This window comes from Mchenga conophoros, linkage group LG3, assembly GCF_057382185.1.
Source record: "Mchenga conophoros isolate Kocher_MC1m ecotype Shallow Benthic linkage group LG3, M_conophoros_male_GT1.1, whole genome shotgun sequence".
Taxonomy (NCBI): domain Eukaryota; kingdom Metazoa; phylum Chordata; class Actinopteri; order Cichliformes; family Cichlidae; genus Mchenga; species Mchenga conophoros.
In genome coordinates, this window is record NC_140528.1 from 9,801,357 (window position 1) to 9,814,297 (window position 12,941).

Genomic DNA, 12,941 nt, shown 5'->3' on the forward strand with positions numbered 1-12,941 from the left:
ATGGAGACTATAACACAACATTTCCACTGTGTTCATAGAATGAATGTAAAACTGTCAGACATTCATTAAATATGCAAAATGTCTACAGAAGCATCAGAGGGTCAGACGTGAAGCACTCAGTGATTTTGATCAAATGACTCATCAGTTATTGATCTGTACTACACTGATCTACCACGTTAGTAAAGCTGGTGTTCTGGTGGTGGAGGGAGACCTCGGATCATGTTCTGGTTTTGGAGCAGTGATCTGCTGATGGTTCAGTTTGATGAGCTTCTTCAAAATCATCCCTGACATCACCACTGAAAGGACGTCCATGAAAACAGACTGAAAATTACTGATATGTTCACAATCTGAGAGTTTAAAACTTGACAGACTTGATTCAGATGAAGTTATTTGAGCAGAAACTCCTGGATCTTTATCCTGTGTTGATCTAATCCTTCATGGTTCCTCCACAGAGTGGAGCAGCAGAGCTCAGAGGTTCCCAGTGGTCAGTCTGCCCAGCAGCATCAAACACAGCTGGACTCCATATTTATGGTCTGTACATGTACAACAACTACTGTTACATCTGTTCTGTTCAGTCATCTCCATGCTGCTCTTTGGAGACCAGTGGATCGTCAGTGTGTCCAACATGGATCTGATGTTTGGCTCCATGATTTCAGTCTGATTGGCTCATTCATAAATATTCTGTTCCAGCTGCTGGAGGACAACATCATCACTTTTGTGAAGAACGAGCTGAAGAAGATCCAGAAGGTTCTGAGTCCAGATTACCCAGAATGCTTAGAGAGTCAGAGGAGCAGCAGCAGAGAGGCATTTGTGAAGATCACAGTGGACTTCCTGAGGAGAATGAAACAGGAGGAGCTGGCTGACCGTCTGCAGAGCAGTAAGAGGATTTATCTAAAGATTTAAGCTGCTGGATAAATTAACATTTTCCAGAGATGGAAGATGGAGCAACATGTTTTAAAGATTAGTTCTTTTTGGAATTGAGTGTTTATTTTTCTTCTCATTCAGAACTTCAAGCTGCAGTTTGTCATCGTAACCTTAAATCCACCCTGAAGAAGAAGTTCCAGTGTGTGTTTGAGGGCATCGCTAAAGCAGGAAACCCAACCCTTCTGAATCAGATCTACACAGAGCTCTACATCATAGAGGGAGGGACTGCAGAGGTCAATGATGAACATGAGGTCAGACAGATTGAAACAGCATCCAGGAAACCACACAGACCAGAAACAACCATCAGACAAGAAGACATCTTTAAAGCCTCACCTGGAAGAGATGAACCAATCAGAACAGTGCTGACAAAGGGAGTGGCTGGCATTGGGAAAACAGTCTTAACACAGAAATACAGCCTGGACTGGGCTGAAGACAAAGCCAACCAGGACATCCAGTTCATATTTCCATTCACTTTCAGAGAGCTGAATGTGCTGAAAGAGGAAAAGTTCAGCTTGGTGGGACTTGTTCATCACTTCTTTACTGAAACCAAAGAAGCAGGAATCTGCAGCTTTGAAGACTTCCAGGTTGTGTTCATCTTTGATGGTCTGGATGAGTGTCGACTTCCTCTGGACTTCCACAAAACTACAATCCTAACTGACCCTAGAAAGTCCACCTCAGTGGATGTGCTGCTGATAAACCTCATCAGGGGGAAACTGCTTCCCTCTGCTCGCCTCTGGATAACCACACGACCTGCAGCAGCCAATCAGATCCCTCCTGACTGTGTTGGCATGGTGACAGAGGTCAGAGGGTTCACTGACCCACAGAAGGAGGAGTACTTCAGGAAGAGATTCAGAGATAAGAAGCAGGCCAGCAGGATCATCTCCCACATCAAGACATCACGAAGCCTCCACATCATGTGTCACATCCCAGTCTTCTGCTGGATCACTGCTACAGTTCTGGAGGATGTGCTGGAAACCAGAGAGGGAGGACAGCTGCCCAAGACCCTGACTGAGATGTACATCCACTTCCTGGTGGTTCAGGCCAAAGTGAAGAAGGTCAAGTATGATGGAGGAGCTGAGACAGATCCACACTGGAGTCCAGAGAGCAGGAAGATGATGGAGTCTCTGGGAAAACTGGCTTTTGATCAGCTGCAGAAAGGAAACCTGATCTTCTATGAATCAGACCTGACAGAGTGTGGCATCGATATCAGAGCAGCCTCAGTGTACTCAGGAGTGTTCACACAGATCTTTAAAGAGGAGAGAGGACTGTACCAGAAAAAGGTGTTCTGCTTCATCCATCTGAGTGTTCAGGAGTTTCTGGCTGCTCTTCATGTCCATCTGACCTTCAGCAACTCTGGACTCAATCTGCTGGAACAACAACAAACAACCTCCTGGTGGTTTAAACCATCTCTTCACCAGAGTGCTGTGAACAAGGCCTTACAGAGTCCAAATGGACACCTGGACTTGTTCCTCCGCTTCCTCCTGGGTCTTTCACTGCAGACCAATCAGACTCTCCTACGAGGTCTGCTGACACAGACAGGAAGTAGCTCACAGACCAATAAGAAAACAGTCCAGTACATCAAGGAGAAGCTCAGTGAGAATCTGTCTGCAGAGAAAAGCATCAATCTGTTCCACTGTCTGAATGAACTGAATGATCGTTCTCTAGTGGAGGAGATCCAACAGTCCCTGAGATCAGGACGTCTCTCTACAGATGAACTGTCTCCTGCTCAGTGGTCAGCTCTGGTCTTCATCTTACTGTCATCAGAAGAAGATCTGGATGTGTTTGACCTGAAGAAATACTCTGCTTCAGAGGAGGCTCTTCTGAGGCTGCTGCCAGTGGTCAAAGCCTCCAACAAAGCTCTGTGAGTACATTTGTACTCATGTCTTTACTTTTAACATCCAACTGTGTCAGTAATTTATTTCACCAGGCTTTCTCTCTTTGTATGAATTTGTAAAGTTTTGGGATTTCTCCAATACAACTGTGACCTCTTTAATGCCTCCAGAACTCGAGACGCTGGATTCACCATAAACTGATCATCACTGCTGCTGTTATGTTATCAGTCTTTGTTTAAACACTTAGGCTGCATGTGCCTGATGTTGTGATACTTTATATTCACATGCATGCCCCTAGATTCATTTCTACTGCAGGTCTATTTTAGTCACAAATGTTGGTGAAACACTTGCGTTTACATGCATGGTGGGTCCTGCATTAAAGAAAGCATTTGAATTACTCAGTGAATCCTGGCAGCCAGAGAAACATCCTTAGTTCCACTTTAAACTAAACTCTGCTTCGGTCTTCCACAGTGTGTTTGTTGTTTCTTTGTTGTTGTTGGCCTGCTCTCTCCTCTCACTCCAATCTGGTTGCAGCAGATGTTTGTCCCTCCCTGAACCTGCAGACTTGGGTGCAGCACCTCAGTTCATCTTCAGTCTGAAACCAGCTGTTGTAGCTATATCCCCTCAAGCACACCTTCCCTGGTTATCTCTGCTGTGGTTGCTATAAAATTTAATCTTGAGTAAAAAAAAAAAGAACAAAAAACTTCAAGTCAGACTTGATGCCATTTGTTGGCAGCATGGTGCCTGTTTGTCAGTCTTTGATGATAAACTGCAGCACAGTCTAAAGCAAACCTTCTGACTTTATTGACTTTATGCATGTATATATTCTTCCTGTTCACCTTGGACACACAACAGCTCTCTGTTTGTTGTGATTGGATCTAGAACAGCCAACATATCCTAATCTAGATGATTTCTAAGGTGGTATCTGGGAGGAAAAGTTAAAATCAGCTTGGATGGCCTGTACTGTATGATGGCCTTGGTTGCACCACATTGATGGCCATGCAGGGTGGTTCACTCCTTGGGCAAGAAGACCGAGGAGTGAGCCACCCTTGGTCAAAGCTTGGCCATTCAAGCTCACTGTTTTCCCCTTGTTGGTTGATGATAGTATTTTTTTTTTTGACTTATAGTCATCATTGTCTTCAAATTAACTCACACACTGCTGACTGCTGTAGCTTACCTGGCTGAGCAGGTGACCCATGCACTGAAGGTTAGAGTCGTGACTCCAGGGCCTGGTTTGAGTCTGCCCAAGACCATTTCCTGTGTGTTATTCTCCTCACTTCTCCCTCCCTTCCTGTCTTCTTTGTCCTATACAGTGAAGACAAAAGGCCTCAAGTTCTGAAAACTCTTCCCCTTCATCATCTTCCAAATCATCTCTCTCATCTAACATCCCCAGTATTCTCTGACTAGAGAATCTTTTCACAATCTTGAATGATAAGGATCCAAGTGGGTAAAGTTATTTATTTGTTGTGTTCCTATTTGCAGCTGGGATAGATTAAGAAAAACTATCGGCTGCCCAAATTACATCCAGTTTAGAAGACAAACATTGAGTGAAGTGTTTGTTTCATCGTCCTTCACAACTCATCAACCAGGTGTCACAAACTGCAGCAGGACAGTACAAAGCATGTCATACTGGATGGCTGCAACAACCAGAGTTTTACCTACCTTTGGTATTTCGTGACAGCATGAGTGTAATATTTACTGAACAGAGTCATCTTCTGTAATCTATTCAGATTCAGAACACTGTATTTATTTTCAAGGGGCAATTAGGATACTGAGCTTTCCAACCGTACCTACAATACACAAACATCACATTGGGGAGACGGGTCAGGCTAGGTAGCTGGCCGGTCAGCCGCTAGAGCAGCGACCCGGAACCGAACAGCAGAAAATGCACAACATCAGGAAAGATGAGGAGAAAAAAGAACTCCCCCCAGACTGAGCTTCAACAGGGAGATCAGTTTGAGAAAAGACAAAAAAAATGACCTTAGCGCAGAACACATGAAAACTCTTAATGCGCCATAGAAGCACATGACAAGCAACAGGGATGGGTAAAAGGTGAGAGACAGCCGGTGTAGACAGCGCATCCGGGCCTGCAGCATTTGCGCTGGTCCCCTCGACCCACCGTCTGCACCAGGAGGGGATAAGCATGCTTAGGATGGGAAGGAACAGTCTAAACACCGTCTGTTATCAGGGTGAGATTTGTTATGTTCAGCTCCAGCCTTGAGACCACAGCTCGCGCCGGTATGTTACCCGCATGAGCTGATGGTGGCTTTCTTTGGTGCGAACAACTGCATGTCAATTTCACAGCTGATCTAACAGTCCGTCACTCGTCTCTCAATCTCCCGTTGGAGAGCCACGAGCTTCTCCGAGAGGTTATCGGTTTTGCGCTCAAAGAGCAAAGTCTGAGAACTCATGACCACCATGAGCTTCTTCAAGATCTTATCCGTGCTGCGTTCAATGAGCCCATTTTGAGAACTCACGACCCGTCTCATTGTTTCAGTCACAGCGGGCAGCCTTGTGGGGGTTTGAACAGCTGGTTCCGCTTTCTTTAATCGTCAATAAGCCAGGGCCAAGCCAGCTCAGATCAGCAAGAACCCTTTGCTGCTGTGAATGTCCGTGCTGCTATATTTCAGGATCAGGCTCTAAATGTACAAATGGATCTGAGAAGATTTCCAATCATGTTTCTACTAGATTTACAGTTTGTTTTCATGTCTTCTGACTCAGATGGTGGAGCAGGTGGAGCTTACAAGGAGTAAGTGCTGCTATAGAAGAAGAGTTGTGTTTTAATGAAGCTATTTAGTTAACCAATAATTGTATTGCATGCTGGCATTAAAAATGTTTCATTTTACTGATTTAATTGTTTGTTTGTTTTCTTCCAGACTGAGTGGCTGTAACCTCTCAGAGAGAAGCTGTGATGCTCTGTCCTCAGTTCTCAACTCCCAGTCCTCTAGTCTGAAAGAGCTGGACCTGAGTAACAATGACCTGCGGGATTCAGGAGTGAAGCTTCTGTCTGCTGCACTGCAGAGTCCACATTGTACACTGGAAACTCTCAGGTCAGGATCCAAACATATCATTAAATGATATTATTGTATAAACAACCAAGCTTTATAGAATTGGCTGAAGACTTTTTTACAGTCACATATTTTGTTTTAATGGTCAAACAGAATTATTGTTCAGTTCAATGAGCAGGTAGCTGTGAGAGTCATAATAATGAGGTATATTTGTATTAAAGATGACTAAACTTGAACAGTAGCTGTGAGTTACTTTGTTTACTCATGTGTGCTGATGTTGTGAGTAATTTAAAGCTGAAGTAAACTTGTAATGAGTTTAATAGAGTTTCTGAAGTAAGTGTACTTGGAGACATTTATGTGTTTTCTAAAGTCCAGGAGCAGGAGGCTGTGTGTAGCATAGAGGAACCCAGACCTCAGCTTTGTCTCCTGGTTTCTGTTGCTGCTGTTACAGTTTCCCCTCATCGTTCCCTTCATCAGTCTCCTCACTGTAACAAATCAAAGTGTTACTGTATAGATTCACGTCTGAATGTTGCCATGTGCTATTAAAACTGAAAGCGATGTTTCATACACCCACGTGGTTCAGTCACACAGTAACTGATGGTAAATAATGTTTGTGTTGAGCACATCGTACAGGTCAGCTGCTCCACACAGATCTCAGGTTTACATGCTGGAACAGTTTGTGATCATGAAGGATAAACCTCACTTCCTCTTTGTTTCATACAGATGTGACATGAACAATAACACGTTCATGAAATCCTTTTAGGAACACAAACACTATTGTAGCTGGAGAATATATTTGAATGTAGGATAATGTAGGGGATCATAAACAACAGTAAGAACTAACCACCACCTCACCATTTGGGTTGGTAGCTGCATGTTGACGGACAAAGTGTGGACTTTATCCAAGTTTTTAAGTTGTGTTGATCGGCCACGTAAAACCAGAGTTATGATAAAATATCTGCAATGTTTGGTTTTCTTCCTGAATACTATCGTTTTTTATAACAACGATAGTATTCAGTATTTATTGCAACAAACTTTGTTGTTTGCAAAACTCAGTTACTTTTTTGAAGAAGTAACTATATAATTAATTGCCCAACATTGGTCATTATATCCTGTATTTTGCAGACAGAGTTACAGACTCTCTCCCAGACCACAGACTCATAATACAAGTCAGAGCTTTATAAAAATAGAAAAAATAAAGTTGTGTTTTAAAAATTGGAGTTCAAGTTATTTTTACTTCCAATAGTGTTAACATGCTACAGGTCATCAACAAGGTTGTTTTTAATTTTCATTGTAAGTGGGCTAAAGCAGTTAATTAAAAGTAGTCTAACATAAATGTAAATGCTGTAATTTGATTACTTTAATAAACCATGTAACTTGGATGGATAAGATGCTGGCGTGACCACAGTGCACACGTCTGCTGTTGCTCACAGTGGTCCAAGGGACGCTCAGGGAGTTTGTGTGTTCGCTCAGACACATGAAACATTAGAGGGAACATTGGCGGTGACTGGCAGGGAAAAGGGGAATGATAAGACTTACTGTAAATATAATTATGTATGTATTGAAAAAGGAACAACTAAAATGTTCCAGCTGAAAAAATGAAATCAGTTTCAGTTTATGAGCTCTGTTTGTTTTCTTTACAATTCCAACCTTTTATTTTGAAATGAGCTGCTCGTTCCTGTTTAGAGTTGATGAGCTGATGTGGGTGAGAGGACTCAGGCAGCCTGACAGAGTTGATGTCCAGGTCTTCCCTGCTTGTCCTGATACACATAAACATGAGTATCCTTGCAGGTCAGATCTCATCAGTCACACCTGTTAGTGCAGCTCTCCTCTAGATTGTAGTGCTTGTAAAACTAGGATGATTTTAGGAGCCTGGACCGCAGATCTAAGGGAAGATATGACTTGGAAAGACTAAACCAACCTATTAGAGGTGTTCGCACTAACATAGATTAATACTCAGATTTACACCTTTAGTGTCTCACAAAGGGTTGAAAAGTGAATGTGCACAGAGAGGTTGGTGGTGAGACGGGCACTTCCAGCACTGTAGATGTGTTCCAGCTCAGTGTTCATGGAAATAATCCGGAGAGCAGGATTCCTTGATGAATGTCACATCTTCTTAAAGTTATAATCCACAGGGAAAACTGTGAAACTGTCGATCTGATATCTACTCAACCAATCAGGTGTTTACATGCCCTTCACTGATCTCCAGCCCCACCTTATTATCAGTTTCTCTCTCTTTTACATCTGAATTATCTTCACTTCACATTTCAGTCAGTTCAGATTTCATTAGCACGTTCACTTTAGCATAATCCATTTTAATCCAAACACCTTTCTCTTTAAACTCTGTTTGTCAGTCACAGTATATCCAGTACAATCCTCTTTTTCACTGCGTCACACACATTCAGAGATCAGAGTGTCCTGTGTGTGCTCTCATTCACTCACACTCACTCTCATATGGCTGAAGTCTGTTTGTACACAGGCTGTCAGCTGGCCTGAGTTAGGCCTGTCTCTAAAATCATTATTTTATTACTTTTATTCTGATTCATCAAAGCCAAACTCAAACATATTTATATTTACTGATTATGTTCTCATCAATAATTAACAGTCAGTACATTCAGATATGAATCATAATTCAGTGTTTAACATATTATCACAGATGGACTGCACAGGAGATCTCCTTTATGAAGAAACTGTGAAAGTTTGTCCAACAGTGGGAAACATTTCAGAGAACATCTCAGAGAATATCTGTGAAGCAGAAACTAAACATAATAATAGAAGAAAAGCCAAATAATGATCCAAATCCTGCTCTGAGACTATCAGACAGTAAAGGCTTCCAAAGACTGCTCACCTCTCAGACTTACTTAAAGATGCTGGTGCTGTCCACAGATCAGCTGACCTGCTGGGTCTCCATGATCAGCTTTGTTTCTTGGAGATAAAGGCTGAAGCCTTTAGAGCTTCAGTTCTCCAGAGCAGCAGGATGTCTGAGGTCCGCAGAAACACAAAAACACAGCAGCTAAAAATAGTTGTTCAAAGAAAACGAGGTGGGAGCTGCTGATTCCTGAGCTTTGATACTGGATTAGCTTCAGTAGTTATTCCAATCACTGTAGGAGCTACATTTAGTCACAGCTGACTGTCTTCTTTGAACAATCACAATGACTACTGTTGTAAAAACAAGCACACAAAGAACCAATGAGAGTGTAGAACATGATAAAGAGCTCCTGTGATGGTGGCAAAGAAATGAGCAGCAGACGGCCGTCTACATGTTGTAGTGGTTTACAGTCACCAGGGGGCGCCGTCACGGCCACGCAGTCAGTGGGCTGCTCTGCTTGTGCTGTTGTTGGTGAAGCTGAAGTGAAAGCGAATGTTAAAACAATGAAAAGTGTCCACTGCAGCCTCCATCTGAGCTTGTCATGTTCTTCTTCTTTGATCCTTCGTGTTTGTGCTGAACACTGCTGTCGCTCTCTTCCCTGTTCCCGCCCACTTTCTAACCAATCAGCATTGGAGCGTGCACAGCGTCGTCCACACTGAGCTTTGTTGTGAGCGCATGGACTCGTCTGCAGAACATTTGTATGGGCTCAAAATGTGGTCATAAATATTTTGTACTTGTAAATCAGGATTTGTATGTGTAAAAAGAATTTGTGTGTGCGTGAAAAAGATTTGTATGTGTAAAAAGAATTTGTGTGTGCGTGAAAAAGATTTGTATGTGTAAAAAGAATTTGTGTGTGCGTGAAAAAAAGATTTGTGTGTGTCTAAAAAAAGATTTGTGTGTGGACTTAGCCAAAAAAAATCCCTGCAAGTTACAAGTACGAATTTTGACCCTATTTTTCTTCCTTTCATCTGATTGGTCAATGTCATGTCAATCACAAATGTAACTATCCAATCAGAGAACAGATGGGTTTGGCTGTCGGAGGGGCACTTTTTTGACCTGACGTTCCCGTCACAAGTGTCTTCTAAGTGAAGCTACCAGGTTCAGGTCCAGCTCTGTTTATCTGGAGCTGCAGTAAATGATCCGTCCTCACAAAGCAACACAGACACCAGATATGCAAACACAGCATCATACAACACAACCAAGAGATCCAAAGAATTATCTCTGCATTTCTGTGGCTGATGCTGCTGGAACGAAGCTGTTTGAAACCTTGTTGTTCTGCACTTTGGGACCTGAAGAGGAACCTGAACCTCTGTGCAGAGGGTTCAACTCTGAGGATTCCTGTTCAGTTTTTTTTATTTCACACGGCAAAACTTGACAACTTTATGATAAATGTACGACTTCAATGTGAAAAATTCATTTTTTTCTCTTGTTTGTTTGAAGCTGCTTCCTGTTGGCTTCAGCTGTTTGGAGTTTCCATTTTCTAAACTTCTACATTCTGAACCTTCTTCAGCTCTGAACAGATGATGAAACACTGAATGATTTCAAGCTCACACTTTGTCTAATAAACTTACATCTTTCTTTCTTTATACAGATTGGAGAGCTGTGGTTTGTCAAAGATCAGCTGTGATTATCTGGCAGCAGCACTGAAGTCCAACCCCTCCCATCTGAGAGAGCTGGACCTGAGTAACAATAACAACCTGCAGGATCCAGGAGTGAAGCATCTGTGTGGTTTCCTGGAGAGTCCAGGATGTGGACTTGAAACTCTGAGGTCAGTCAGCATGTTTTAGTTGTGCTGAGATGAATATGATGTGAAAGTTGTGCTAACACTAAACTGCAGACATCAGGCTGATATTATACTGATCCACACTGAGGATCTTCATGGTAAAGTCTGTTTTCTTCTTCTCTGGTTTAGTCCATTGACTGCAGCAGAACAATGTTTGCATTTCAAACAGTGATACTCAACATATTGCCCGCGGCCCACACCTTTCCTGATTCAGAGAGAGGGGACCCTGATTAACTGTGTAGCTTCTTCCTCACAGTCCTAAGTATCAGACACAACAATGAATAATCCACAGCTGACTGTCTTTAGCAGGTCAAGGGTCACGGCACACAGCAGACAGTGGGAAATATTATAATTCTGATCATTTATCAGCACATATCCATATGTATAAAAACAAAGCTGACACTGTGAGACTTGATCAGAGGTGTGATCATCACAGCAGAGGCCTTTGTGTCAAAGTCACTGAGGATCAAACAGAAACACATGAAGCAGATTTTCCTCTTCTGGCTTTTTATAGCAGATAACCTTCAAAATATTCTGCAGTCCATCAACAACTGAAGCAAACCATGAATGAACATGTGAACATGAGCTGATGCTGCTGAAGTGAAGCAAAGTTACAGAGGTTTGATTACAGACACAGCTGAGAGTTTGTAATCTGTCATCATTTTAAAAGGTTTAAATTTCTTCAGTATTGAACAGCAGAAATGAGGCTTTGTTTTCGGAGGCCGACAGCAGTGAACACAACAGCAGACTGGTGCGTAATAAGCAGTGAATAATGCAGGAAACAGATTTTTGAAGGTAAACTGTTCTTGAAGTACACTGAGAGAGAGAGAGCTGTGCAGGAAGTAAACGTCAAAGTCAGAGAGAATTCATGACGATGTTCATCAAACGTAAAGCAGAGTTTGGATCTTCTTTTGCTGCTGGTTCACTCAGTTTTGGTTGGAGACAGATGAAACCTGCAGCTTCAGGATCTGTGAGCTGTCCACTTTCAGCCCCGACGGCGTGTCCGTGTATGTGCCGTCGCGTGAACGATCCACGCTCTGTGTTTCCATCTTTGTGTGTTTAGCTGCTCTCATTTACTGTTTTATCTGTTTGCTTGTTGTTGAAATACTTTTGGGAGCTTTAACCTGAGATTCTGGCAAAATACATTTATATGAAAAATCGATTCAGGATTGAATGAATCAACATCGCTTTATTCAAATTAAAACCATTTAAATAGGAAAATCCATTTTTTTACAGCCGCCTCTAATGCTGGGTAATGTCAGCTGGTCCATGTGCAGCTGGCTGTGAGGCTCAGGGAGCATCTACAAAGTGCAACACTGAAAGAACATCATCCATAAATATTGAGTAATAACTGGACTCTCATACAGCGAGACTCAAATGCCTTTAAACATTAGCTTATCCTGCTGATCCAAGTCCAACACTGAGTTTGTAAAAACATGTTTGTCAATCATTTTGTTTGGTTTCTGAGGAAAATGATTCAATAACTTGCTGCTAATACACAACATTTCATCATATTTCCTCATAATCCTCTTCTGTCTGACTATTTGATCCCATTTGAATTTGCAATAAAGGATCCACAGAGTTTGGTGACAATAATGACAGTAGATGTTTGTGTGAAAGTGCTGGAAGCAAAAGAGTGTGTGATGTTCTTTCAGTGTTGCACTTTGTAGACGCTCCCTGAGCACTGGTCTCACAGCCAGCTGCACATAGAGACCAGTGTTGTTAGTCCAGGTCAGAAGATGACTTGTTGGAATGAAAATGAGCTTGTAGTTTGTCTGCTTTAATAATGTGACTGGAAAAAGGTGTTGACTTCAAATATGTCCATTTCTGTCACACTTCACCTTTAAAAGTGAAGCCATGTGGTTCCTGGAAGGAAAAACACGACTTTTTCAAGTCTTTGTCCTGTTTTTATGATAAATGTACGACTTTAATGTGAAACATTCAGAGTTTTTTTCTGTTGTTGTGTTTGCTTGAAGCTGCTTCCTGTTGGCTTCAGCTGTTTGGAGTTTCCATTTTCTAAACTTCTACATTCTGAACCTTCTTCAGCTCTGAACAGATGATGAAACACTGAATGATTTCAAGCTCACACTTTGTCTAATAAACTTACATCTTTCTTTCTTTATACAGATTGGAGAGCTGTGGTTTGTCAAAGATCAGCTGTGATTATCTGGCAGCAGCACTGAAGTCCAACCCCTCCCATCTGAGAGAGCTGGACCTGAGTAACAATAACAACCTGCAGGATCCAGGAGTGAAGCATCTGTGTGGTTTCCTGGAGAGTCCAGGATGTGGACTTGAAACTCTGAGGTCAGTCAGCATGTTTTAGTTGTGCTGAGATGAATATGATGTGAAAGTTGTGCTAACACTAAACTGCAGACATCAGGCTGATATTATACTGATCCACACTGAGGATCTTCATGGTAAAGTCTGTTTTCTTCTTCTCTGGTTTAGTCCATTGACTGCAGCAGAACAATGTTTGCATTTCAAACAGTGATACTCAACATATTGCCCGCGGCCCACACCTTTCC

At 42.2% G+C, this 12,941-nt stretch overlaps 1 protein-coding gene across 2 annotated transcripts in view; it reads left to right on the forward strand.

The window, feature by feature from the left end:
- Positions 1 to 12,941, forward strand: part of LOC146577201 (protein NLRC3-like) — a 39,528-nt gene that overhangs the window by 6,687 nt on the left and 19,900 nt on the right. Inside the window, exons 4-7 of one of the 2 annotated variants that reach the window (XM_085252166.1) lie at positions 453 to 531; positions 691 to 877; positions 1,006 to 2,785; positions 5,633 to 5,806. In XM_085252166.1, coding sequence (XP_085108292.1) covers positions 453 to 531; positions 691 to 877; positions 1,006 to 2,785; positions 5,633 to 5,806 — 2,220 coding nt within the window. Of the gene's footprint in view, positions 1 to 452; positions 532 to 690; positions 878 to 1,005; positions 2,786 to 5,632; positions 5,807 to 12,941 lie in introns of those variants that run through there. The other variant, XM_085252157.1, reaches the window with a different exon arrangement.